This window comes from Homalodisca vitripennis, unplaced genomic scaffold (assembly GCF_021130785.1).
Source record: "Homalodisca vitripennis isolate AUS2020 unplaced genomic scaffold, UT_GWSS_2.1 ScUCBcl_9699;HRSCAF=18282, whole genome shotgun sequence".
Lineage (NCBI taxonomy): Eukaryota > Metazoa > Arthropoda > Insecta > Hemiptera > Cicadellidae > Homalodisca > Homalodisca vitripennis.
In genome coordinates, this window is record NW_025785825.1 from 1 (window position 1) to 27,967 (window position 27,967).

Genomic DNA, 27,967 nt, shown 5'->3' on the forward strand with positions numbered 1-27,967 from the left:
TTTACCTTAAAAATAGTTTTTATTATTAATCTATTATGTAATTATCGGACTTTAGCAGGGACTGTAGGTTCTTATAGAAGGGATATTGGTACAGTTTAAAGTATATAGCAAACCTCGAATTCTTAATTGAATATGGTCCGTATTTTCTTTATTATTGATAAAAGTTTCCAACTGGTCAAAAGAACTAAACTTTCTACAACCCGCCATTTTAATAACAATGCACAGTGCTAGAGCTACTTCAAAACCTTTTGCATCACAGTCTGTGACGTCATAGTCGTTCCCGTTCTTTGAAACCAAGACCGGTGACCGGGCATATAGCCACTCCGCTTGGATTAAGAAGAAGAGTAGTACAGTGTCTATTTAGTTCATTTTGAGGTTATATTTATTCATCATTTATTCAATTAACATAATTTTGTGATAATTTTTTTATCTAAATATATGGACTTGCTACAATAAATAGATATTCGTAATATTTCAGTTTCTTTTCTTTCCCCAAGCTTGATAAAAATAATATTTATGACGATTATAAACTAGGCCTACTACATCAATGGCATCAATTATGAGACCGTATTTTTTAAATTGTAATAAGTATGTGTTTTCTCATCATGGACGTAGGTGTTTATGCAGGAATTATTCCAAGGTAAAAGTTTGTTCTATTGGTATTTATTGTTAATGCATGAATCTGTAGGCTCTTTTTTTTCACATAGAAAACTTTGTATTTGTTCTTTGAAGGACTCAAAACATTGAGAATATTATTCGTGTTTACTTTAGCCTCTTTAGGCTGCAGATATAGCAAGAGGCCACCACTGCAATCCTATCAGGGTACCAATTATCAATTAGAAATACGGGGGAGACTTTAATAAGCGGCCTACACTCATTCGTTTGTTTTTGTCGAATTGTTTGATATATTATCCAAACTTCGATATGAAAAAATCGTATACATAAAGAGTTATAATAAATTACTGTAACAAGAAGAATTATTAAAATGTTTATTACAATTTTAAAAACATTAATTTTACACTAACAACAAAACAACTAAGGCCTATACTTCCATATCAAAGAAACCCTACAATATTTATAACTTGCCCAGGTTGATAGCAATGAGTAACAGCTTTTGTGAAATGGAGGAAAGAATTCTCCCCATAGGTTACCAGGAGCCAAATGTACATGTTGAAGCCACTTAAACTAATCTCGTTACTTTGTGAAAATATTTCACATATTTTCCTCATATTCATCGCCATTTTCAGTCTCAAAATATTAGTTACTTCTTGCTGTGGGTAGGGTAAGATAGGCGGACCCGGTTTTTTATATAGAAATTGGCAAATGATATTACTTAATCATAACTATCGGATATAATCAATCGATACTGATTACTGATTTTTAACAATTAATTAATTAATCTATATCAACAGCTGTAAACACTTTCACAAATAATACTCTTAATGTAATATTTCAATTTTATATAAGTAACATTTTTTATTGTTAAAAATGACAATCAATTTTAGAAAACTACACGACATTGCTTTGGAAGATAATAAGACATGTTTTTCATGACTTCAACATGTTGGAATCGTGCGGAAAAACCCAATATGTGAAATTTGTGGGAAAGAAACAACTGTAACTGTGAGAGGAGCAATTAGGGTCGTCTTCAGTTTTCCTAATTTTGGTTAAAATAATTTGTTTGATCACTGTAAATAATTAAATTAATATTTTAATTTAAAAACATGTGATGGGTAGGGTACGATAAACGGACCCGGTTTTTTATATCGAAATTGGCAAATGATATTACTTAATCATAAACCATTGATATAATCAATCAATACTGATTAATTATTTTTAATGATTAATTAAGTTAAAATATCTATATCAATAGCTGTAAACACTTTCAAATAATAGGCTACTCTTAATGTAATATTTCAATTTTATATAAGTAACATTTTTGATTATTAAAAATGGCAATCAATTTTAGAAAACTACACGACATTGCTTTGGAAGATAATAAGACATGTTTTTCATGACTTCAACATGTTGGCAATCGTGCGGAAGACCCATTATGTGAAATTTGTGGGAAAGAAACAACTGTAACTGTAAGAGGAGCAAATATGGTCGTCTTCAGTTTTTCCTAATTTTGGTTATAATAATTTGTTTTAATGATCACTGTAAATATTAGATTCATATTTTAATTTAAAACATATGATTGTTATTGAGAACTATAGGTACTTTTATATCAAATTGATAGTCTAGGATTTGAGATGCAAATATTAGGTATCGATGATTACATTCTTCGATATAAAAAATCTGACCCGCTTATCGTACCCTACCCCTTTCTGTTTTATTGTTTACATTAAAACTGCTATAAGTAATAAGGTGAAATCCTATGCTAAGTTTAAAATTGTAATAATCTAATTATTGCCTTCAGATAAAAACATTGGACAATTCGTTAAAAACAACTGAATAACGAGCGTAGACTGCTTATAAAAGTCAACCCAGGAAATACTTAAACTATCAAATACAGAAACATTTTAATTACAATTAGTGTTTATCAGCTCTTTATAATGTATTAAATAACAATATTGTTCTAAATTCATTCAAACAAAGTATAATCACTTATCCTGGTATATGAGTAATGGCCGCTAGTATATGTGTTTGTGTCACTAGCTGTCACACACACTTATCCTTAAAAACAGGAAACGGTAACTTAATTTTAAAAAACTATTTTCGTTTGTTACATTTTATATATGCACATAATGTAGATAGTTTTTTATTCATCAATAAATTATTTAATAATTTTAGATTTAAAACATCTGAATTATATTGTAATTTAAAATATCTATAACATAATTTGTGTAAACATTTTTGTTTCTATAGTTTAAATAATCATATATATGATTCTATTGTGGTTGTTGGTCTCTTATTATACTGCAGCCGACATGTTTATCCCCAACGAACTATACTACTGGAACGCGCACTGCCCATAAGCAGCATGTTGTGTTTTCCCGGTCGCACACAGCTGTGCGTTACTGGTGTATCCATGGATTTTGCAGGCGCTTAAAAGTGGGCAAGAACTCACCAAGTTCTGTACTCCATGCCAATGATGCTGATCTTAGAACACATTAACTTTTTATTTGATTTTAAATCTAAGGGTAAATTAAGTAGATCAAGTGATGATGTACGGTATTGAAAATTGTAAAATATTATTATTTACTCTAGTTATCTCAAAACAAATGCGACCACTTCTAAATTGACAGGAAGCCCACGAGTTTTACTTTGAATTAAAACTGTGACTAAACTATTTTTTTAAATAATATCTCATCACATCGAAAAAAACAAAAACTTTTGACATTAAAAAAGAAACCAACTTAGAAATAAGGCAAAAATATTGGTCAAAATAATTTTATTTTCTAACACGTAGATAGATTAAGTGTGTCATGTTTGTAAATTTTTTGTAGTTTATTTTGAAATAAAATACTGTCAATAAAAAGTTGTTTTTTTTTTCATCTGGGTAATATTTTAATGCCTGTAATATTTGTTTCCGACTTTGTAAGAAAAATAAAAGTCAAAATCTCAGTTATTTTGATATTGCACAAAAATCAGTTTTTTTAAACAGAAAATAAAAATCCACGGTTAAAAAGCAGCTACTAACATTTGTAATAATAAATAATTGTAGTATCTAACAATTGTATTAAAGTCTACAAGGCGTTTTAAAGTGATATTAGATCATTACTATAATGCCTGCCAAATGGGCGGAGTTAGTTCTTGCCCATTTCCCAGCGCCTGCAGACTCGGAACGCAGCCCAGGATTTCGGCTCGGTTTCTCCGGCCCAGAGCGCGTTCCATTATTTATAATTCGTTGGTTTATCCTTGAAAATAGTAAAAAAGCAAGTGAATGTTGCACCGTCTTGTTCTTACATTTTATAAATACACATAGCCTACATAGTTTTTATTCCACATTGGATAATAGATTAGCTTGATAAGATAAACCCTTTTACTGCCAAAAGCCTACATATAGGCTCAACATTTTCATGCAGTACACAACCATTTATTGACTAATATCAATAAAATTAGTACTGATTAATGCATTTTATGTAGAATGTACTATAGCAAGTAGCATTGTATAGACGTTTCATATAATATTCAAACAAAATAATAATACACACTTAATTGTTTTATCTAACGACACATGAATTTTTATGGCAAAATTCAGTTTTGTACTTCGTTTACTAATAAATAAATAAATCTGTAAATTGTTAGTATTATTTTACCACATTTTTACATGTCATTCTCAGTTAAATATATTACACTATAATACAGAAATTTGTTGAGTAAATATTTTATTCAGGCATTTATTGAGCTCTTAACTTACAAAAAAAAAAATGAAAAAAGAATCAAACTTTTAAAGGTACACAGTTTTAACAGATCAACATTTCATAAATTCCATTACATGTCGTTGTTCTCCTACTAATAACAAAAAATGAGACCAAAATCATTAGTTTATCATAAAATTTAGCAAAATGAGAACGATTTATATCTATGTGTGTCATAATTCGTAAAATTGCTCTGGCGCTACTGTGACATACCCAGCGGCTATCCTGCGGAGTCCAACGAGACTACCCGCTCCAGTAACTCTGGCGTTATGTGACGCAACCTGCTCAATATGCTTAGCACTAAAAGGATTAATTGCAGAATGCATGGTTTGCACATATATAACAGTTTTTATGGTAACCCTTGTATAAACTTACAGTTACTCTGTATTTACTCAATTTAAGTTTGAATTGACGAGGATTGTAAAAAGAGTGTGTGAAGCCAATGTTACAATTTACATTAAAGAAAATCTCAATTTTTCTAGGTAAGCTTCATCTCTAAACTTAAAAAAAATAGGTATATCAAATTTATTTTACTGTAATGCATCCATTTAAATAAGTACTAATTTACTATGTACTTATCCTTAAAATATAAAGAATAAGACTATGTTAATGTCTCCATTTTTTTCTTAATTCTTCAGCATTTGCCATCAACTGCTGAACAACAAGATGTGGTTGACCAGATATTTCCAGACATCGAAGGCTCCCCCAAGCCTGTGCCTGCCAATTACTTTAAAATGACAAGGGGCAGAAAACAAAAATCAGAGAAAGTGCTTGGTGGCAATGAAGTTCACAAGTCCGGAGTAAGTTATATTTCACTAAATTCTCTGTTTTGTTTTGTGGATAAGTGATAAGATTACAACAACTTTTAATAATATACTGATACTCATTACAGCGATAATATCACCATTGATACAATTGTAGATCAAATTATTCAATCTGCTTAAACACTTTCATTGTGACACTCGAGTCATGTACCAATATTAGGACAGCCGTAATAGTAGTAATATGCATCCACCGGTCATTGTATTAACCCTTTTCTATCAGTCTTTGTTTTTATCTGTTTACCATGTCATTTCTATTTATTTTAATACATTTTCTTAGAAAAACGCGTTTTTTGAAAACTAGTGGTTATAAAAGTATGTATGATTTTATAATAGTTTATTGTCTTTGTAATTTATTATTTCAAGCTATAGAAAAATTATATCTACACAAATAACTGTATATTTTATATCTTTCAAAACATTCTGTAAGATGGTGATGGGGATATTTGACTAGGTTTTGAATTAGTATGTTTGTAGCGCGCACGCACACTACTATTTTAATATAGTAATTTTTAGATGGTATTTTTAGTAATTATACAGTGTGTAAATTAACTGGACTAACCCAAGTCCCTTTAACCGCGTGATGTGAGGTGACTGGCCGTGCTGAGGAAATGCAAGGGTCAGCACTCGTCAGCACGGGTCGGCAGTCGAGTTGAGGGCTCGGAGGTAGGCGGAGGGATTGGCAATGTAGAGTGTGTGAAGTAAGTTTATTTTGGTGGAGTGAGATGCGAACACACCGGTACACATATAGTAGTTTGGGTGCGCCTACGAGTGTTTTAGTGCATTTTGAATATAGATTGGACTCAAACAAAGGAGAAACGTGAGTAATTATTTCAAGACCCTTCTCAACCACTATTCTAAATTTCCCTACGAGCTAGGGTGGTGGCAGCAAAACGCTATCCCTTTTACTAACCATGAGCCTCTCTGGCTAATATCGGAGGGCTTACAGTGGTGGCAGCGGTGGGATACGATAATTAAACCAGCAAATTATTTCAAAATGATTTCAAAACTTTAAAAGAACTCTAAAAGAAATAAAGAAGTGTACCACGTGGTTGAGAAAATTATTAGAACATTTCAGTTTACACTCCATTATATCCAAATAACTACTATTCTAAATTCATTTACAAATTAATTGCAATGTTATATTTCTAAATTTCGAGTGAATTCAACTTATATGAACGAAGATGGACTTGGATTAGTTCTGTGTGCTTATTACACCATGTGCAACGCCATTACACTATGAAGCGGAAGTTGGACGCCATCATCATACGTCATCATAGAACATAGAAAGGAACAAGGAGGGCATACGTCACCGGACATCCAGTGATCCAGACCGGAACTACCAACTGCCGACCACTGTCTACGCAGATGTTGTCATCTCCGTCAACGCAGTCACGATCATCCACAGCCTTCGAGATGGCAGCCCTGTCACTATTTGGTGAGCAGTGGGAACTTTGTTAAATTTAAATTAAATTAAATCATTGGCGAAAACCTAAGATTAGACTACGTATTATTAGTAAATAGTTGGTTAAATAATATGGTTCAAAATGCTTTGGAAATAAATGGTGAATGCAGCATTGAGGCCAGGCTTTAAGCATTAAAACTTCTTTATTGACAAACAGATTCAGAATTATTTAAATAAGAGAAATTAAAAGGATAACATCCTAGTATTTTATTTTGCCAAAGCCTCCATGTCAGGTCGTCACCTCCAGGGCATTCAGTCCATCATGTTTTCAGCGTAAATATAAGCAGAATAACGTGTTGATTAAAATCATTTGCTTGGAAATAGGGATATGCCAATGATTCTATATTAGCTTACTGTTCAATTTGATTGATAATTCATTAATATCTGTATACAAAAAGAAACCCGTAGAAATTTTAATATAAGTGTAAAAGAGTATAATAGCAATAATTGTTGGAAGTAACTTGTTGCTGACTTATAAAAAGGGTAAATTTCGAATTATACTGAAAACAAAGTGATATCAGTTAATGTGATTAACTATTAGAGTATATAAGTAATAGCACATAGTATATCATATAACAAATACGATTATTTAATATTATTGCAGCTGTATTGAGTCACATTACAGTATTGATATACTTGTATATCGAGGCATTGTTAGACTATTGATCCATTGATAACTCAATACTACCGATTAGTGATTGGTATCATTTGGAAATCGAAAAACTTTATTGTTTGATTGATCCATTATCGAAAATTGAAAAAAAAAAGGGGAAAAGTTATTTTACTGAAAAATAGGGAAACTAGTTATTCACATTGTTTGCTGTCAATGTCTTTTAGGGATTTCATTTAGAGCGTTTAAGTTTAACTATTGAATATCACTGATAACCTAGAGAATTGTATAGCTACTGTATTCCAAAGAGGAAAACCAAATTTTTTTAAATTATTAACGATGGGCACTGTACACCTAGAAGGGAAGACCGTTGAGGTCCAAGACGCCTTTGATGCCATATCGAATAAAGTGAGGTCGCTTCAAGTAACACTAGATGAAACGTTAGCCAACGCTTCTACCTCCGCGGTGAACAAAACTGAAACATCTCCGTAACCCGATGGACATGACCCTTGCAGACAGCAAGCCGTCATTTGAGCTTGTCTCAAGTATAGCCCATTACGATGGAGAGAAAGCAGATCTAGTCGCCCCCTTCTTTGACAACATCGAAGGAATTGGAGAGCTCAGCAATTGGAGTGAAGCTCAAAAACTTCAAGTTTTAAAACTTAAACTAACAGGCAGTGCTCTACAGTTTGCAAAGTCAGACGAAAAATGTAAAAACTCAACAACTTTAGAAGAAATAAAAGCTGCTTTTATGGAAAGATTCGGCGATAGCCTACCAGATCATTACTACTTCGAGCAATTGGCTAGCATACGACAAAACAGAGGAGAAACTATTGAGCAGTTCTCTGACCGAGTAAAAAGGGTCAGTGATAAAACTCTAAGAGTTACAAACAACGCTGAAGCAAACCAAATTCTGAGAGAAGAGGCCGATAGAAGAGCCATGGATGCCTTTGTAAGAGGATTAAATGGTGAAATAGGACGGCAGACCAGGATCAAGTTCCCTAAAACATTCAGAGAAGCTGTAACCACGGCGATAGCTCTAAACAACTTAGAGAAAAGACCATCCGAATTTGAGGAGAAGACAAGGCGAGTTTTTGGAACGATCACCGATACTACGTGTTACACTTGTGGGAAACCAGGCCATAAAGCCAGAGAATGCCAATCCAGGCGAGTAGATATTGTATGTTATACATGTAAGAAGAAAGGTCACAAAGAGAGGGATTGTAGAAGTAAAAGTGAAACAACTACCTATTATTGTGAAAATTGCCGAAAACCTGGACACACAGCAAACAATTGTTGGGGTATGAGAAATACAGCATTAGGAAGAGGCGCAGCTAGAGGAGGAACCTTCAGGAGCAGAGGGTATCAGCATGGAGGACGTGGATCAGCTTCGAACACGTTAAACCACAACGAGGGACCCAGGCACGCCGCTGGGAACCTCAGAAATCATTAAATCTGAACCACACGGGACTCAGACAGGCGAAGTTGAATTTCAAAGCTGTTGCCACTTTGACACAAGAAAATGTGAGTGAATTAATTGTACAAGGGTGCATAGGAGGAGTGAACGGTCTCATTGTAATCGATACAGGAGCACAAGTATCACTGATCGATAGGACAATGGCTCAGAACAAGCTAACTCCAACTGAAATCCAAATACGAGGTATCACTGGTGCTGTTATGAACGTTTACGGCACTGTAACAGAGACCTTGCAACTGGAGTTACTTGATTTAAAATGTGACTTCGTAGCAACAGATCTCCCTGAAGATTATATTGCTATCCTAGGATACGATGTTTTGAAACGAAAAAAGGCTGTGATTGACCTTGAGAATAAGTCTCTGAGTATTGGAAACAAGATAGCATGCAGTTTCCATGAAAGAGAATCCCCTGTAACTCGAAGCAGGAGAAGTGGCATTGGCATTGTTCAATGTTCCCACGAAACAAGTTCAACAAACCTTAATCCACCAAAACAAATCCTGAAGGAAGAAATACCTGACATTTTTAGCGTATAGTCGCACAAACATCAACGTGCCTGCCCGTTCAGAAATGCTTATTCAAGTAAAATTAAGCAAAAACAAAAAGGATCAAATGGAACAAATGGAAGGAAAAACAGTAATTACAGAACCAGCGTTAGTAAAAGTTCATGGCATCAATGTCGCTAGAAGCCTTTCAAAAGTGAATAAAGGAATGTGTTGGACCAAAATCATAAATATCACCTCTGAAAATTTAGTGATATACAAGAATTACGCTGCTCTGCAAAATAGAAGAGCCACACAGTGAAGCAAATAAAGGAGCATGGAAACGAGTAAATCTAACACAAAATAGGACAGAGGAATTCAATGGAAAAACTTGAAGAAAAATTAAAGCACCTCCCAACTGAAGACCAAAAATAAATTAAAAAATGTTCTCCAACGCTACAAGCGTCTATTTAGCTTAGGAGGAATAGAGAATTTGGGGTGTTATGTACTTCTTTAGTTACTCACAAAATCAACACGAGCCAACATCCTCCGATCAATAAGAAACCTTACAGAGTGCCACAATCACAGAGAGGTACTCTACAAAATTTGATACAAGAACAATTAGATAAAGGTGTAATTGTACCCAGTACTTCCCCATGGTCAGCACCGGTAATCATTGTCCCCAAGAAAGCAGGCTCTGATGGTACCATCAGTTATCGTCTATGTGTAGACTATCGGGAACTCAATAAAATTACAGTTCCGGAAATATATCCCCTTCCAGATATACATGAAACTTTAGACATGTTAGGAGGCAGTCAGTACTTCTCGGCACTGGATCTGAATTCAGGTTTCTATCAGGTAAAAATGCACCCTGAAAGTCAAGAGAAGACGGCCTTCAGTACTCCTGATGGTCATTATGAATATACACGCATGCCAATGGGATTGATCAATTCTCCTTCTGTATTTCAACGATTGGTTGATACTACTCTCACAGGTCTGAAAGGAAAAGCATGTTTGCCCTACATGGATGATATCCTAATCTTCAGTTCGAGTATTGATCAGCACGCTAAAGATCTTAGTGAAGTTCTAGAGAGATTTCAAGAGGTAAATTTTGAGTATCCAGTTGAAGAAATGCCAAATAGCAAAGTCTGAAATTAACTTCCTAGGCCATGTTGTATCGAGAGATGGAATCAAACCATGTCAGAATAAGATTGAAGCTGTCAAAAATTTTCCAAGACCCAAGAATGAAAAGGAACTTCGTGGATTTATAGGACTATGTAGTTACTATAGGAGGCATGTACCGAAATTTGCCGACATCGCTAAACCTCTGACAAAATTAACCAAAAAAGACCAAAAGTTTGAGTGGAACGAAGAAGCGGAAACATCATTTGAAAAATTGAAGACCATCCTTGTAACTGAACCTTTATTAGTGTATCCAAATTTCTCCAAGGAATTCGTCTTAAGCACTGATGCAAGTAATGTTGCACTTGGCGCAGTATTAGGACAAGTGATTAATGGAATAGAACACCCTATCGCCTATGCGTCAAGACAGTTAAACTCTGCTGAGCAGAATTATACAGTAACAGAAAAAGAACTTTTAGCAGTTGTATGGGCAGTAAAGTATTTCCGATGCTACCTGTACGGACGATCATTCTCCTTGTATACTGATCACAGCGCAATCAGATGGCTGCTGTCGCTAAAAGATCCTTCGAGTAGACTCACTAGATGGGCACTGAAATTGGCTGAATATGACTACAAGGTATTCCATAAACCAGGGATAAAAAATCAAAACGCTGATTGTCTGAGCAGAATTGTGTGCAAGAATACTGTGGAAAGTCTACCTATATTGGATGTGGACAGCATTAAAGAAAAATCAATGTAAGGATGAAGAGTGCCAGAGATTGAAAAAATACCCTCAGTTCAAAACAAGTCCACAAGGAGTCATCTATATAAAGAGGCAGGACAGACAACTGATAGTCGTTCCAAGACGGTTAAGAGAGAAGGTTATTCGTTTACACCATGATATCCCGACAGCAGGTCATGGAGGTATCAAGAAGACGATGTTAAGAATCCAAGAAAAGTTTTATTGGCCGAAAATGAAATTAGACGTTGTCTCCTTTATCAGAGCATGTGATCCATGCAATAAAAGAATGGATTACGGAAAAACTAAAGCACCTTTAGGTAAATTTCAAGAAAGTACAGAATTTGGATACCGGATTTCGTGTGACATTGTTGGCCCATTACCCCTAACAAGCTCCAAAAACAAATACATACTGACAGTTATAGATCATTTTTACAAGGTACGGAGAGTTTATTGCATTGCCAGACCAAACTGCAGAAACAATAGCCCGAGCACTTGTGCAGAGAGTCATTACGAAGATGGGAGTACCCTGTGGAATTAATTACTGATCAAGGCTCAAATTTCACATCCGAAATAATGAAAAGCATGTGTGCTCTACTAAGAATAAAGAAACTTCAAACCACCGCATATCATCCCATGAGCAATGGTAGAACAGAAAGAGTTCATAGATCCATACCCAAGATGCTAAGTCATTATGTCAACCGAAATCAAACAGACTGGGACGAGCTCCTACCAATGGTAAATATGGCTTATAACTCTCAAGTGCATGATTCAACAGGATTTTCTCCTTTTGAGCTAGTCTTTGGAAGAGAGATGAAGACTCCCTTAGAAGATGATCTATTGATCACAGAAGAAGATGATGGTTACCCTGATTATGTCGAAGATCTTAAGATGAAGTTGAATGCCGTAAGGAATTTGTCTCAACAATGCCAAGACCATGCAAGAACCCAGCAAAAGAGACAATACGACAAGAATTCTAAGCTAAATAAATTTGAAGAGGGCCAACGGAGTATACCTTCACGTGCCCCAAGTGAAAAAAGGAAGAGTGAAGAAGTTGTCTAGACCATGGAAAGGTCCATACACAATTGTCAAGGTTATATCAGATTTGAATGTCGTACTCCGAATTAAAAGGAAGAATGTAACTGTACATGTGAATCGAGTAAAACCTGTCACCGAGTTTAAGTTGCAAGAACAAGGAAGTAGCCAAAATGATCCAAAAGCTGCTCAGGTAGCAGAAGAAGAAGAACAGGAAGAAATCATTGAAGAGACCGAAGACCATGAAGAGGCATTCAATAGAGTAGCCGGACAAAATGAAGAACAAGACAGGAGAGAACCAAGCCCAGGAACCGCAGAAGAGCGACCAGGCCCTTTTAGATCCATAAGAGATAGAAGAAAACCGTGTAGATTCAAAGACTATGAAGTTTATTAAAATAATAGGAATGTATATACATATTGTTATGACAGTGAACGTGTATTGCATCGTTTATTTAGTAGTTAAAAGTAAACGCAATGTATTGAATAATTATGTATTGTTTGTTATTTGAGGATGTTATATGATACACTAAAATATTCCTCGTTAGTATGTTATGCTTCTTGTCTGATGTGTAAGTTAAAAGATGTTTTAGAGTACCACGTACAAAGTAGAATGCAATAGTTACTCCGAATTGAATGGGTTGTATGCGTGAGTATGAATGTTGTATGACTGTGAAACGAATGTTGATGAATGGGTATGCAAGGTGTGTGAATAAAAGCCAAATTAAAGGATCCAAACAATTCAAATGTGTGATTGAGTACACTATAAGGAAAGAAGTTATATCTACGCAGGTTAAGATAAGAAACATAAGATCAAGCTGTACGTAATAAAATAAATTCGAATAAGTCAGGATATTCATGAAGTAAACAATTATTAGGATCTAAATGATGATTTCAGGAATACTTGTACTCTTTGTCGAGACAGGAATGGCAGAGAATGAAATGACACAGGGAATCGTTTTCAAGAAACTTCATGACACAATTATTTCCGAGGATGAATGGAAGATTGTATTAGATTTTAATATGATAGAAATAAGAGACGAACTTGAGTCACTTAAGACATTGTGCACAGACTTAGTTTATTATACGAACACTAGTGTAAATGTGTGGGATGAGGACTTTGCTTTCGAATATAGTAGAATTAAGACCGGGATAGACCAGTATGAATCCGATGTAAGTGACTTATTTAGACTTCTACCTACAGAACGCTCCAAGCGAGGACTAGTTGATGCAGGAGGATATGCATTGAAATGGTTGTTTGGTGTGCCCACTAGCGAAGATATGGAACAAGTTAATAGTAAAGTTGAAGAGATAAAAAAGATTAGCGGATCACTGTTGAGTTCTAGAGAAAACCAAATCACCTTAATGAAAGACATGAATGAAAAGATGGTAACAAATACTAAAGCCATATCAGAGATAATGACTAAACTTACTCATTCAAATAGCATGTTAATCACTTCACTCCAAGGATTCGAACAAGAAAACATTATGCTACATCGTTCATTAACAAAACATTTAAAATCTGTCAGTCTAGCACGTCATTTAGGTCAAACCATAGATGAAGCAAAGTTAAGAATTGTTGAGTTTAGGCAAGCTTTAGAATTAGTAAACACAGGTAGAATAAGCAGCAAATTACTACCACCCCATGAGTTTGTAAACATATTGCTTGACATAGGAAAAGTCATACCTCGTCATTTGAAACTAATTATACCAGTTAATGAAGAGGACGTATTTATGTATTACACCTTTTGCACTGCTCATGCTTTAGCCACCAAGACAGGAATTAGATTGATCGTAACTGTACCTTTAAGTTCGCAAGACAGACGTCTTGAACTTTATAAAGTAGAAGTTATTCCATTGTACCAAACAAACCTTCAACATTGGTTAAAATGGAATGTACAAGTTGATTATTTGTTGATCTCCAAAGAGAGACAGTATTATGCACCTATCGATTTTAACACACTAAGTCAGTGTAGACTAAGTCATTTTTATTTGTGTCCTAACTCTATAAATGTATTGCATCATAGCGTTAATGATTGTATATTCGCTCTATTCATGGGATCTAACCTAGTCACAGAAAAATGTTCACGAACCTTAACCATAAATGTAACTTCACCTGTATGGATCCAAAACGGCAATGATTGGATCTATAGCCTAAAGGAACCATATAAAGTCATACTTAACTGTATGAGGAGTTCTGATGGAGAAAACTCAGTTATCTCTCCACCACATCTAGGTTATTTAGAATTAACTTTAAACAAGTCTGGAATATTAAAACAGGCTTCAAGTTGCGCTATCTTTGGTAAATATAATAAGTTATTCTCGAGGACTCAAGGAAATATAAAATATAAATTTGACATTAACCATTTGCACATCCCAAAGATTAATCTGTTGCTATCTCACGAAGAAAATCTAATCTTTAAAAACAGTAGCTTGTTATTTGAAACAATGCAAAAAGTCAAGGACAATCTTAAAGATAATCACATAGAACTAGACCTTAACAAGCTTTTAAATGATACACATGTTTTGTACCCTAGTATCAAAGAAAGTATAGAAACCCCACTGAACTATTTCTACATTATCATAGTTTCAATGTTTATTTTGTTCATTTTGAATAGTGTACTTTGCGTAGTTTTGTTTTGTCACAGGAAAATGCCAACCTGTGCGAGGATGTCCTCAGTTGCTGAGCGGCAAGCCCCAACCATTCGAGTAGAACATGGAACTCCGCTCGCAGAAATTATTCAGGAGTCTTCCTTTGTTCAATTCAATACACCAAGCCCGCCTTGAAGTACGGTATTGTGAAATTCATTGTAGTGCTGAACCAGTCAGGTCAGTGTTGCAAAGACTATATTTGTTATAAATATGTGGGGACTTGCCAAGCTCAAGAAATGTAATGTAGTTAGGAGGACATATATCTTAAGTGATTGTCAATGTCAAGTAGAATTAAATTGTAGATTATAAGAACTTACGCAGCCTAAAATACTATTTTGTCCTTTTAAGTTGTGAAAAAATGAAGTAATGTAAAATGTTATCCTATACATTTTTTTTTTGAAGTATTGTAAATGTTTGTTATATTCTGAGAATCTAAGATGTATCACCATGAAAATTCTGTATGATCCATCTTTCCTGAAAGGGAGAGTGATGTAGCGCGCACGCACACTACTATTTTAATATAGTAATTTTTAGATGGTATTTTAGTAATTATACAGTGTGTAAATTAACTGGACTAACCCAAGTCCCTTTAAACCGCGTGATGTGAGGTGACTGGCCGTGCTGAGGAAATGCAAGGGTCAGCACTCGTCAGCACGGGTCGGCAGTCGAGTTGAGGGCTCGGAGGTAGGCGGAGGGATTGGCAATGTAGAGTGTGTGAAGTAAGTTTATTTTGGTGGAGTGAGATGCGAACACACCGGTACACATATAGTAGTTTGGGTGCGCCTACGAGTGTTTTAGTGCATTTTGAATATAGATTGGACTCAAACAAAGGAGAAACGTGAGTAATTATTTCAAGACCCTTCTCAACCACTATTCTAAATTTCCCTACGAGCTAGGGTGGTGGCAGCAAAACGCTATCCCTTTTATTAACCATGAGCCTCTCTGGCTAATATCGGAGGGCTTACATGTTTTCTTACTCTTATGTCAGATGTCATCAGACGTCATGCTTTTGTTTGACACCATTTGAAATTTTAATAAAATTACTTTTACTTTATTATCCACTGATCTACAATGTTTCTGATTTCTGCTATGATCATAAAACTGCCAAACACATTTTCCAGCTGGAAATGATTATTATTTGCTGGGTTTTACTGCCTGTTTGTTGTAGTTTGATTCCTAACCTATTTTAAATGGATTCTGTCATTAAAAAAATATATTGTTACCAAATACGTCCTTCCTTTTTAATTTTGTAGTTAGCACTGAATTATAAAGTGATGATACTAGTATTGACGGAAATATATAAAGTGATAATAGTGACATTCTTTGAACATTGTGTAACATAACAGACAGTGACAGTGATTTTGTGTAACAATTTTAACCATTTGTTCACATTTTTGCAGCAAACACGACAAACCAGTTTGTGCATCATAAAATAGAAGTTCACATAACTCTGTAACTGTGCATTTGGACCCTTGTTCTCATAAAATATTTTTCTTTAGTCTATATGACGATATGATTCCTGGAATTTTTTGTTGAATTTTGAAATACCCTGTATATTATTTATATAACTATTACGCCTAGGCGTAACAGCGAATACTGGTCTTGATGATGATGATGGATTGGACAACAGTTGGTCTGTTTATTAAGGACTTTATTTTCCTCTTTTACTTAAACATTGTTTAGTGGGAAATTAACTAACACATGTGAACGCATTAATTATTAATTCTTGAGAGTGGCGTGAAATCCAGCATCAACTGGATCGTAGTTAGACTCAAAATAATGTCATTACAATGTTGGATGCCGTCGCTGTCCGACATACAAGTGAAAGGGCAAAATCACAATATTGGACAATGTCTGACATATGTGTTGTGAGGGTTAGACTATTGCAGTCAATGTGCTATATTATGTAGTAAAAAGATTTGAAGTTTAATGTACATGTTTTGCTTGACATTTTGAAGGTAACTATTTCTTTCTAACTAATTGAACAGTGTAATAGTATTTGAAAATAGTATTTTAGTAGCTTATAAATAAATATGATATTATGAGATAATTAGTATTGAAATGTCTATCTAAATACATGTTTCTTCTAGTCCAACCCAATCACCACGTAATAGTGAATGTGTAAAATAAGGTTAAAAGTGCAACAAGTTAGAGAAACAATTAATTTTTGTTTGTATTTAATCAAATAGACACATAACGTTTAGAAGCCCAAATTAAATATTTGAAAAAATAATATTAAGACTATAAAACATATAGTGAGATGTGAAATATTAAATTTGTAGGTCAAAAGATTGGATTTACAATTTGTTAAACAATTTGCTTTCAGTACATCAAATTCTATGCATTCCGTGTAAAAACTTTCAGCAAATAACTTATTCTAAGACACAAAAGAAAACTTGGTTCCAGAAAATTGAAGGTTCCACTATTTTTTTATGGTACAGTTTCATACTCTTTAATTCTTTGTTCTTTTTCAGCATATTATTATTGAGTGCAAAAATAAAGATTTAAACCATTACATTAACCAAAAATATAACAAGTTCAACCCAATACCTCTGGCAACGAAAGGTTGGAACCACAGATTGTCAAAAGGAGACTATTTCAAGATCAACATTTATCCTGATGTAAGTTTTTGATAAAGTATAATCATGATGTTTGTCTAAAAACCAGTGTTTTTTAAGGACTAATAGTCTTGATTCAATGTTCAACTCATATTAAGTTTAGTGGAAATAATTGGCAGTTATATGTGTTCTCCGTTGGTTTTAAAACAAGAAAGGAGTAGGCCACACTGCATGTCATGTAATAGACTTTGCAGAGGTTGCATGCAGTATTTCAAGTGAGTAAAGAGCTCATTTCATTTTCGAGATATTCTGAAGATAGACAATCAGACAAGACCTTTTAACATCCTCCTGGCTGACAAAAGAAAAATGTGTTAGTAGCAGATTAAAGATAAATGTTTTAGTCTACTGAGTGATAGCCATCAATGATGCTTAACCTAATTCCATGGTCTCATCATATGTCTCATCATAGAACTCATTCTTATCTATTTAGAAATTAAATTTCATTAAAAATTTAAAGTTCTACTGATGAAAATCTTTTCTCAAGATATCTTGCCACATGATACATGAACATTTCTATTCATTAAGTAGAAAGAAAATACACTGCTGTTTTCATTGGAGTATTTAATTAACAAAAGTTCCAGTGAGATAGGAAAGGTACTACAATACAAGAGTGTGCTGAAATCAAATCTTGTCACCAACTTTGATTTAACATTGGCTTTCCATTTCATTATATTTTGTTCTTTATACTGTATGAATAAGCTACATGGGTTAATGTGTTACATATAAAATCTCACATGATTCCAGCATATTAATACATTTGCCATTTGCTCTTCGCCATAATGGTAAGATCAATGTAAAAAATATTTACTAATGCTCAGCCAAATTCCATGAAGTGACATGCACAATCATCAAACTCAGTGGTTGACTTGTATAGAAATGTAGCTTCATGCAAAGTTTGATGTCTGTAGGTCAGTTAGTATCCGAGATATCGTGCGGACAGGCAGAACTGACATTTTTCCAGCCCCACAAGCTTTGCTAACGCTCAGCCAATAAATAACTTTCTTATTTTGATACTTGCTGTCTATTAATTGATTTCTAACATGATTTTTGTAAAATGGGGCATACAGTTGGCAATCAGTGATTTCCAGTCCTTTAATAGAGTATAATAGAATATATTTGTAGTGTTGACAATATACATTACATTGTATTGCAATAGTCAATAATAATACCAATTTTTTAGGGTATTTATCTTTAAAAAAGTCCATTTGCTTGACTTTCCAGCATAACAATTTACAAAGAATTACAAAGTAGCAAGGTACAATAATTTATAAATATTAAAAAAATGTATTTGTTTGACATGTTTTCAGAAGGAAAAACGTGTGAGAGTGTATTTTGGGTTGATGGTTTAGATTCATTTGAAAGCCTCGGGCTGGACAATAGAATAACTGAAGCTCTGAAGAAGATGGGTATTACAAAGCCAACTCATATTCAAGTAAGTATTCCCTTAAGTTAACATATTGTGATAATTTTAATAAACTTACTGTACATCTGTGATATTCAGTAGATGGAAATTAATCAAGTATGACTAGAAAATAAAAACAGATTAAACCAATAATATTTTTAAGTATAGTGAACAATGGTGGAATCAACAGTTCACAATTTTATATCATCACTATAAACATACTATTATGCCGTAAATCATTAAGGAATTACAAATTCTTGTTATTTTGTATTTGGTTGTGTATGAAATTATTTATTTCATATAATGTTATTTCAGTCAGATTGTAATTCTCTTTTTAATTTTTGTTGTAAATTGTTGTATGTAAGTTAATTGATATGCGTGTTGTACATTTCGTAACATATGACAATGGTAAATGTCCAAAATCCTTTTAACCCTGGATCTGGCAGTTAAAATTCCTATAATGACAGGTACTATTTTGCTAGTTGTGCACACCTTCATTCAAACCTATGTGAATGTTTATTATTGAAGTAGAGTATACACTATTATATATTTTATTTTTCAGTACGAAACAAGGATAATTTATAAGCAGTTAGATTATTTTTTAAATTTAAATTTAGGTTTTTGTTTTTCATTATATGTGAAAAAATAAAAGTAAAACAAAAATATCCAATAATTAAGTAATAATAAGTAAAGTCTTATAAAAAAATACAGATAATTTTTTTATTACTTTTCAAAATATGCAAAATGTCTTAAAAAGAGGGTTTTTTCAAAACATAAAAAAATTCAACTTTCCCCAAAATTCATAAATTATTTTTGGTAAATGTATTGTATGTGTTTTTATACTTTCGTATGTAAAAATGTGTGTTGCAAATCTGAAGAAGTGTTTTTTCAAGAAATAAAAGTTGCTTTATATAATATTCCATTAGAAATGCTTAAAATGAAGTGAATTTATTATAACAACAACAGTATTTGAAATAAACAGTATTTGTAACCTAGGCATAGGACTAAATATAACAATTTTTATATCACAATTTAGCCTACAAACCTGTGAATATCACTAAACTAAATGAATAGAAAAATAAACCATTTTTTATGGTATAGGTTTATACATACAAGCTTAGAATTCACAAATCAAAGTTTAGAATACCTAATGACTAATGCCAGTGCATCAATATGGCTATAGTCCTCTCGAAAGTATATAGTTTGATCACAAAATAAACACTTATAATTTACTTATTCCTTGAAGATAACTATACCACTTGATGGCAAATTTCACAATGAAAAGTTTGATGTTGTTTGATACTAACGCAACATATTTCAACAAACAGATGTTTGAAGCAAATAACCTTGTTAAGAAAGAAAATTCTGAATGCAGTGGTAGCCAAACTCAATCCTAAAAAGAAATTTCCCACAGCAAAAGTACAGAGAACACGTCCCATTTTTTCACGCTCAAGTGCACGACCAATCATGGAAAACAACATTTGTATTGCAACTTAATAATTACGGTGCATACTTATTACACATTATTATTCAATAAACTATATATCAAAATGTGTGAAACATCCTGATTAATTAGGTATAATATTTGTCCTACTTAAGTTTTTATTTTTAGTAGCAAAAGTTTGATTAAATAGATTACTGCAAAATTGACTAGTGGTTCAACGTTGGAAAACACTTTTTTAGCGACTAGTCACTAGTCATCTGGAGGGATAATGGATATGGTTGTATTTCAAGTATAGTCTATAATTTGAATTTGTGCAAATAGCAGTGACGTAACTACAGAGTGGGATGATGGGGTTAGAACCTTCTCTCAAAAAAACCTGAAAATAAAAAGAATACTCCTATAACAGTAATACAGTTTGACTTAAGTACAACAGTTAAATATTCTACTTTGAATGAGTCCTGTATAATTCATTCACATTATTTAGATTTTCAGGTATATTTCATATTCTCCTGGTGAGGTGTGTTCTCTAATCACATTCATCCCCCCAAGGCCAAGTCCTAGTGACGTATTATTGTATGTAACTTTGACGAAATCTACTACATATGATAATTTATTGTTGTAGGCCTCTGGTATACCTGCAGTACTGAATAGCCAGAATGTGCTGTTGGCTGGGGAGACTGGCTGTGGCAAGACACTGGCTTACCTGTTGCCTGTGGTCCAGGAGATATTGAGGTGGCGGGCAGTATCCCAACATCGCAAGTTCAACACTCCTCTAGCTTTGGTGCTGACACCTGGCCGAGAATTGGCGTACCAGATTGGGGTTGGTATCAAGAACATGTATAAGAGATATGAGCTATGATATCTTACTAAAGAGAACATTGATTTGTTTTCATACCTGATTTCTAATTCAATTATAGACTAGCAACAATTGTATTAAATCTACTACATTATAAGCACTGGGTGGATTTATTTATACAAGTTTTCTATTAAAATATACTATGCCACCATTATTTTGGTACATATTTGTGTTTCTGGTATACCATAGTTTATAATCCTTTGATGTATATCTTAAAATGAAGTCATATGTATATTGTCAATATAATTAATTTGTCTCCTCTATTCAGCAACTGTTACAAGTTACAAATGATACATTGCAATAAACACTGATATCTCATTATTACTACCGGCTACCTCAGAATTGATAGGAGAGTAGGAATTTATTTACAGGATTGGTTAAATCGCCACCAAATTTTTGCACTGTTACAAATATGGTACTGATAATATATCTGTGCATTGTAGCTTTGTAAACTAACCAGTGATTCACTTATGTGAGTCTGCATGGTTGGGACAGTGCAATCAAATTGCCCATATACAGGGTGACTGCCGGGAACCGGACGTTATTTTAAATGAATAGTACAACCTTATTTTATATAGTAAAATTATTTAATTGTGGAATATATATTGGTGAAAACATACCATTTCAAAAAACATATGTTTTATGGAACCTTTTATCCTGGGTTTGGGTTTATTTCTTAAAGATGATATCATGCATGTGATGGCCGTTAACCTGGATACAGGTTTCCAACCTCTGGAGAAAATCATTACGCACTCTCATCAACATGTCTTGTCCAATCAAATTCACCTCTTCGGTGATTGCATCTTTTAGCTGCAATAATGTTCGTGGTTTGTGAACATAGACAACGAGCTTTCAAATACCCCCATAAGAAATAGTCACAGGGCGACAAATCTGGTGACCTCGGGCGGGCCACGACACGTCACCAAAACGTGTGAAATCAACTTGCCAGGGAACATCTTCTTCACAACTCGCATCGATGCAGCGGCAGTATGCGCTGTAGCCTCATCTTGTTGGAAGTAAACATTTTTCACGTTTATTCCTCGCCTCCGAAGTTGTAGCTTGAGATATGTTTCCAACATGTGAACATAGCGTGCAGAATTCACTGTCACTGTGACTCCATTTTCCTCAAAAAAATACGGACCAATTATCCCAAAGTGGCCTACAGCACACCAAACCGTTACTTTTGGAGAGTGGAGTGGTTTTTCATGAAAGTTACATGGATTTTCAGGAGCCCAATATCGTAAGTTTTGTTTGTTCACTGAACCGTTTAAGTGGAAGTGAGCTTCGTCGCTTATTAACATCATCACATCAGGATTATCAGTAAACAACACCTGCATACGTACTGCGAAATCTTCTCTTTGTCAATAGTCCCTCTCTTTCAGTTGCTGTACCACCTGTATTTTTATAGGGATGAAATTTCAAATCTGATTTTAAAATTATTCTGACAGAATCACGCTTCATGCGTAGCTCTTGTGCGTGTCTTCGTGCAGAGCGACCCGGGCTCCTCATCAAAGCAGTTCTCACTCTAGCGATGTTGTCTGGTGTTCTCACTGTTCTTGCTGGACCGGGGTGGCTTTTTCTTTGATACTGTTCCTGTTGTTCTGAACTTGTGCACCCATCTTAGCAATGTATTCCGGCTTGGAACCGTGTCATTTCGCGCAATATTAAAGTGGCGTCGGAAAGATACGCCGTGTTTTGATAACGGATTCGCCATTTTTAATAAATGTGTCATATGCAAAAACACGATGCTGAACTGACCACTGATCCATCGTGGACTAAAATGGTAAAGCTCACTCAAAACAATGACATAACCTCAATCTCCCTAGAACGTGTAACAACAATGTAACAGCTGTTGCAAATTCGTCCGGTTCCCAGGCAGTCACCCTGTACTTAGCAAACTCATAAATTCCGCTTCTTCAGTGTTCCTTCCAATGTGATCTCAAAAATGTCCATTATATAAGTTTGCCACCGTATGTGACATTGGTAACCCAACGATTGCCACTATATTGTTTGCTTTTAAAAGCTCTTATAAAAATAAGTTGATTGGAGGAATATTCATGCCAATGGTGCTATTTTTTAAATTTAAATTTTCTTAATATCTGGACTGTTTATGGAATTGGCACTTTGACAAAAAGCCATTCAACATCAAAAACTAGTAATTTTCATTGCAGTTTTCATGACTTCAATGAAATGTCTTGCATATTAAATCAGTCTTTCTCAACTTTATATTTCGTTATATATTTATTTCGAGTTATATTTTGCAACGTTATGTTAGTGAGGTAAAATGTCAGAGCTGACAATGTCTCATTGGGAAGCGTTCTAGATGCACTTTAAGCAGACCATTTTTGAATTTCATTTTGATTTTTGCATTTTGTGTTTCTCTTTAGTCAGTTTTATGAGCTTTATCTCCAATCTTCTGGGTAATTCTGTCCGTCAAATCCTAGTTCTATGTTTTAACTTTCTTTATATACTCCCTTTTAAAATCTAATACTAATGAAATGACTGGTTCATATATCCACTCATTATTACCAATTACATTAGCTTTCATCATCCAGCCCCTGATCTAGGCCTTGAAGTATCCCTCCTTGTGTGAGCTGAGAGCCATTTGTGTTATATAAGCAAACAACCCAGTGTTTCATGAAATGGATGGTGAAATTTCCCCTAAAAAAAAATTATTGTCAGCCGTGCTAGTTTTGGTGATTTACTCAGATTATGTGTTTTTTAGCTTGACATTCTTAAAACCAAACTCAGACTCTAATATAGAAGTTAAATTAATGTCACTCAGCCATAGAAAGACTTTTTTGATAAAAATGCCAAACCTTCAATATTTTTTACTCAATAGGTACCCTTGAAGAATAATAAAGAAGTTTGTTCTATTGTCATTGTCTTGTTGGCTGGTGGTGATATAACTATTATTTACAAAAGTAATAGTTGGTTTTATGAGTAAAATTAAGAAAATATGATGAGTAAAATTTATAGTTTGGTATTTGTAAACCTTTTGATCACCTCTCATTTGAATTCCCACCAAAATAAGCATTACTGACAGTCAGTTTCTTTGTAGGGTAATTTCCTCTATACATTTTATGAAAAAAAACCTGTTGTTTATGTAATACAAATGGCTCGTGGTTCCTGGAAGATTGTACATTTTTTATAATATTACCACTTATGTTAGATATAAATTGAAAATTCATGAATAAATAACTAAGACAATTAATATTTAAATAAATGCAACAGAGTGAGATAATAATAATCTCCAAGTTCTTTTAATTTTAACATTTTTGTTCAAGAAAGCTTACTAGTTTATCCTTGAGCCAATGATGTTTGATTTCTAGGTGATGTAACATTTTCAATGGTTTCATTGATTCAGCACATAGTACTTCACCGCACATGACACACTGCAGCTTATTTCCAGGGGACGTGAACCCAAACGTCAAATTAGACTCGTATTTCTTGCTTTTTTTTATAGTTTGATCTGCCTTGTTACACACGGAAAAATGTATCCATTACAACGTTTAAGTAACTCAAAGTAGTAAAATAAACACGTGAAGAGTAAGAATTTTGCAGGTTAGATTGGGTAGACAAAATTGGCACCACATAATTGGCACCATAAAATCTCCGACATGTAGAAACACAGGCTGATCATGCTTGTCCGCAGGCTTTATAAAGCGATCAAAAATATTATACTTTGATTTTGGTTTCAGGTTACGTATTGTCGGTTTTACTGTCAAACTTTTATTAGTTAAATAAAAAAATTCAATGAAGGAATACCACAAAATAAAACCACAGCATTTTATATGCTGTATTGATTTTATGGTGTTTAAACGCCTCATCTCCCTCCCTCAATTGCAATTTATAGTTGGTGGTTGTCAAAATTTCAAACACAAAAAAGGGGTCATAGGTTCAAAAAGGTTTAGAACCCCTGATGTAGAGCATGCTAGAGTTATTGAAAAAGCTCCAGAGTCATTAATGATTGTCAAAGTACTTGAAAAGGTGCAATCCAGTAGACTTGATCTGCATTATTTTAAGATTAAGCAGCAGATATGTAGTCAGCAGCTTGAATCTATGAACTATATAGAGCATAGGCCCTAGCACATACGAAAAAGTCCGCTCAATCCAACTTAGGTGTTTGTTAATAAATAGTCAAAGGTTTTTTACTCTCTCAAGTTTTCCAATTCCTGGTTTATCAGTTTTAATTTAAGACCTGTACTACTGTATATTTTATAAGCTAGCAGTGAATAGTCTTATTATAGTATACTGATTAATTGTTGGCATTTAATTATAGATAACAGAAAAATCATTTAAATTAATGAGGATTTGAAAAAGACGTTAAGATAGATAATATTTTACCACGTCCAACTAAGTGTTTTATGATATTTAATAATGTTCAAGAATATTATCTGAATGAAACATGTGTAAAGGAGGGAATAACAACGGCTCTGTGTATCAGCAGGATGTAGTGAACAACCTGGCAAAGGAGCTGATGTTTGACTTTGAAGTGATGGTGGGCGGCCACATGAAAAGACTCATCACTCATCCAAACTTCCGGCCTGTGGATCTTTTTGTTTCTAGCATAGGTGCTGCTGGCAAGCTGACAACCTCAGGTAAATTTGCATCTTATATGAACATCTGTATATAGTCATTAAATCGTTCTTAGAAGAAAGAAGACAATTTCATTGACGTGACATGTACTATTTAGAAATATGGAATTATATACATGCAAGTATTTGTATACTAATTTTATCAATTTACGTACAACCAGAATATATGTGTCTAGCTAAATTTAAATTTTGTTGTTAAGTTCTTGATAACTACCTTAATTCTGTAACTGACACCTAAAGGACTAAATAGTTTAACCTAAACTGCCAATAGTCTATTTTAGACAATTGTAACACTTTTTTAATGCATCTTACTATATCTAAACGTTGTGTGATACACGTAACATTTTTCTATAAAAGTGAAAATTCAAATTTGTTCCACTCGTATATAGTCCTTGCGTATAATGAATGTAGAAATGTCTCAAACTTAAAGGTAGTGGTTGCTAAGCATTACAACAAGTTATTTATTTTAAATCTAAATATTATTAAGGAAAAGAAAATCAGAACATTTTTTCCAAAATATTTTACAATTTGAAAAAATAATGATAATATATGTCAGATATAATCCAAATTTTACTGAGACTTGAGCTGTTGACACTTAGCTCCACCAAAGTGGCTGAAGCATTGATTACATTTAAATTTTAGAAACTATTAAGTATACAGTTCTTGATCAATAGTGTAATGCAGATTTACAAAGACAAACTTATTATCTAATTTTTACCACATATTGTGCAACTGAAGAATTTAAAATCAAATAATGCATTAGAAAATGGTATTAAAAAAACACTATTATAACACCTGCCTTCCTTGACATGATGTATAATTTTTACAGTGGCTAAAGGAAATAAAACTGAGAACTTTATTTCTTCTCTAATGTCTCTATGAGTCACTTTTCCCTAGGCATACAGCCTTAAAAACAACAAGATTTTTTATCATGCAAATCTTATTATCTATGATTATTTTGAAATTTTGCCAGAACTTGAAAAGAGTTTCCACCTTTCCCCTTATACCAAAACTAATAAGTAGATGCTTTTTAACCAAAGTAGTCATCTATAGCCTATGTCTGTATATATTTTTTTGATTGGGGCGGTGAAAACAAACAAAAAATAAGCCACCAGAAATATCTTAGACCGGAAGTATATTGTAAAAGTCGGAAGAAGACAGGTTTTGATTGAAGATAGTTTCCGAGAACCTAAAATTTGTACATACCTATTTTATTTTATCTGAGAAACAAATGAAATTTAAAATATGGCACCATAAATATATTAGACAAAGTAAATTTATATTACTGGAATATACTCTTTTTCATTAAAGTAGGCTTCTTAGTCTTGCCCCAAGTAGGGCTTATCATGCCTATCTGCCTGGTAATATATTTTTCCATGTGTTGTTTGCAGATCAACAGATTTTAATATTTTTCTTATCTTGACACACTTAAAACCAATCATCAGACATGTAAATAAATGTTAATTAATGTCAACTAACAACCATTCAGACCCTTAAAAGTATAACTATTATTTATATGTCCTGCTGTATGTATCCTGGTATTGTTTCTTCCTGTAGGTTTTAAGTGTATAAAATTTAGGAAACATATAATCTTTGAACAAATTGTTGTTTTATATTTTGATCCTTTTGATACCTTCTCACCACTTTGACCTCGACCAAAATAAGCATTGCTGACAATCAATTTCTTTGTCAGGAAACATTCCTCTATCGATTTCAAGAACAACTACATTACTTGCTTATACAGTGTAAATTGGCTCTTGGGTTCTATACTATGTCTAGAGAGATCAGAACAAATTAAGACAACAATAGGAAGTACTTATTCAAAATTGAAAACCATGAGGAGAGATGTATAGATTTATAAATGTACAATATACAATTTTTACTGTAACTGGTCACTGGTGGTTTTCACCAAAATTGTGTTGTAAGCTTTCGAACTAACAATTGATCCACCTTACAGGACTATACAACATGTCATATGTTCGTCACATAGTAATGGATGAGGCAGACACATGTATGGATGACAGTTTTAGTGATTATGTAGTCAGATATCTCAAAAAGTTTCCGGTAAGTTATAATATTTTTTAATAATCATATTTTATTCTTGTATGTGATAGACAGTATTTCAAAGAATGGTTTTCTTTTGCCTCCTTCAGTGCAAGGCAGCCATATCCCACACTTATGAATGGAGGCATTAGTAGATAAGATAAAATAGGAATGTTACCGACTCCATTCTCATAAAAAAAGATAAATTAAACTTCAGCATAGTATGAAATTTATTATAAATGTTA

The 27,967-nt window shown here is 33.6% G+C and overlaps 1 protein-coding gene across 1 annotated transcript; it reads left to right on the forward strand.

Annotated features, from left to right (window-relative positions):
- Positions 1-358: 358 nt before the first annotated feature.
- Positions 359-27,747, forward strand: LOC124374706 (probable ATP-dependent RNA helicase DDX28; the record flags this gene model as incomplete). The annotated part of the gene is made up of 7 exons (XM_046832873.1): positions 359-640; positions 5,003-5,164; positions 17,236-17,382; positions 18,687-18,811; positions 20,848-21,045; positions 25,532-25,682; positions 27,637-27,747. Coding segments are annotated over exons 4-7 (490 nt in total), but the record flags the coding sequence as incomplete, so codon positions are not given.
- Between the last annotated feature and the right edge of the window lie 220 nt (positions 27,748-27,967).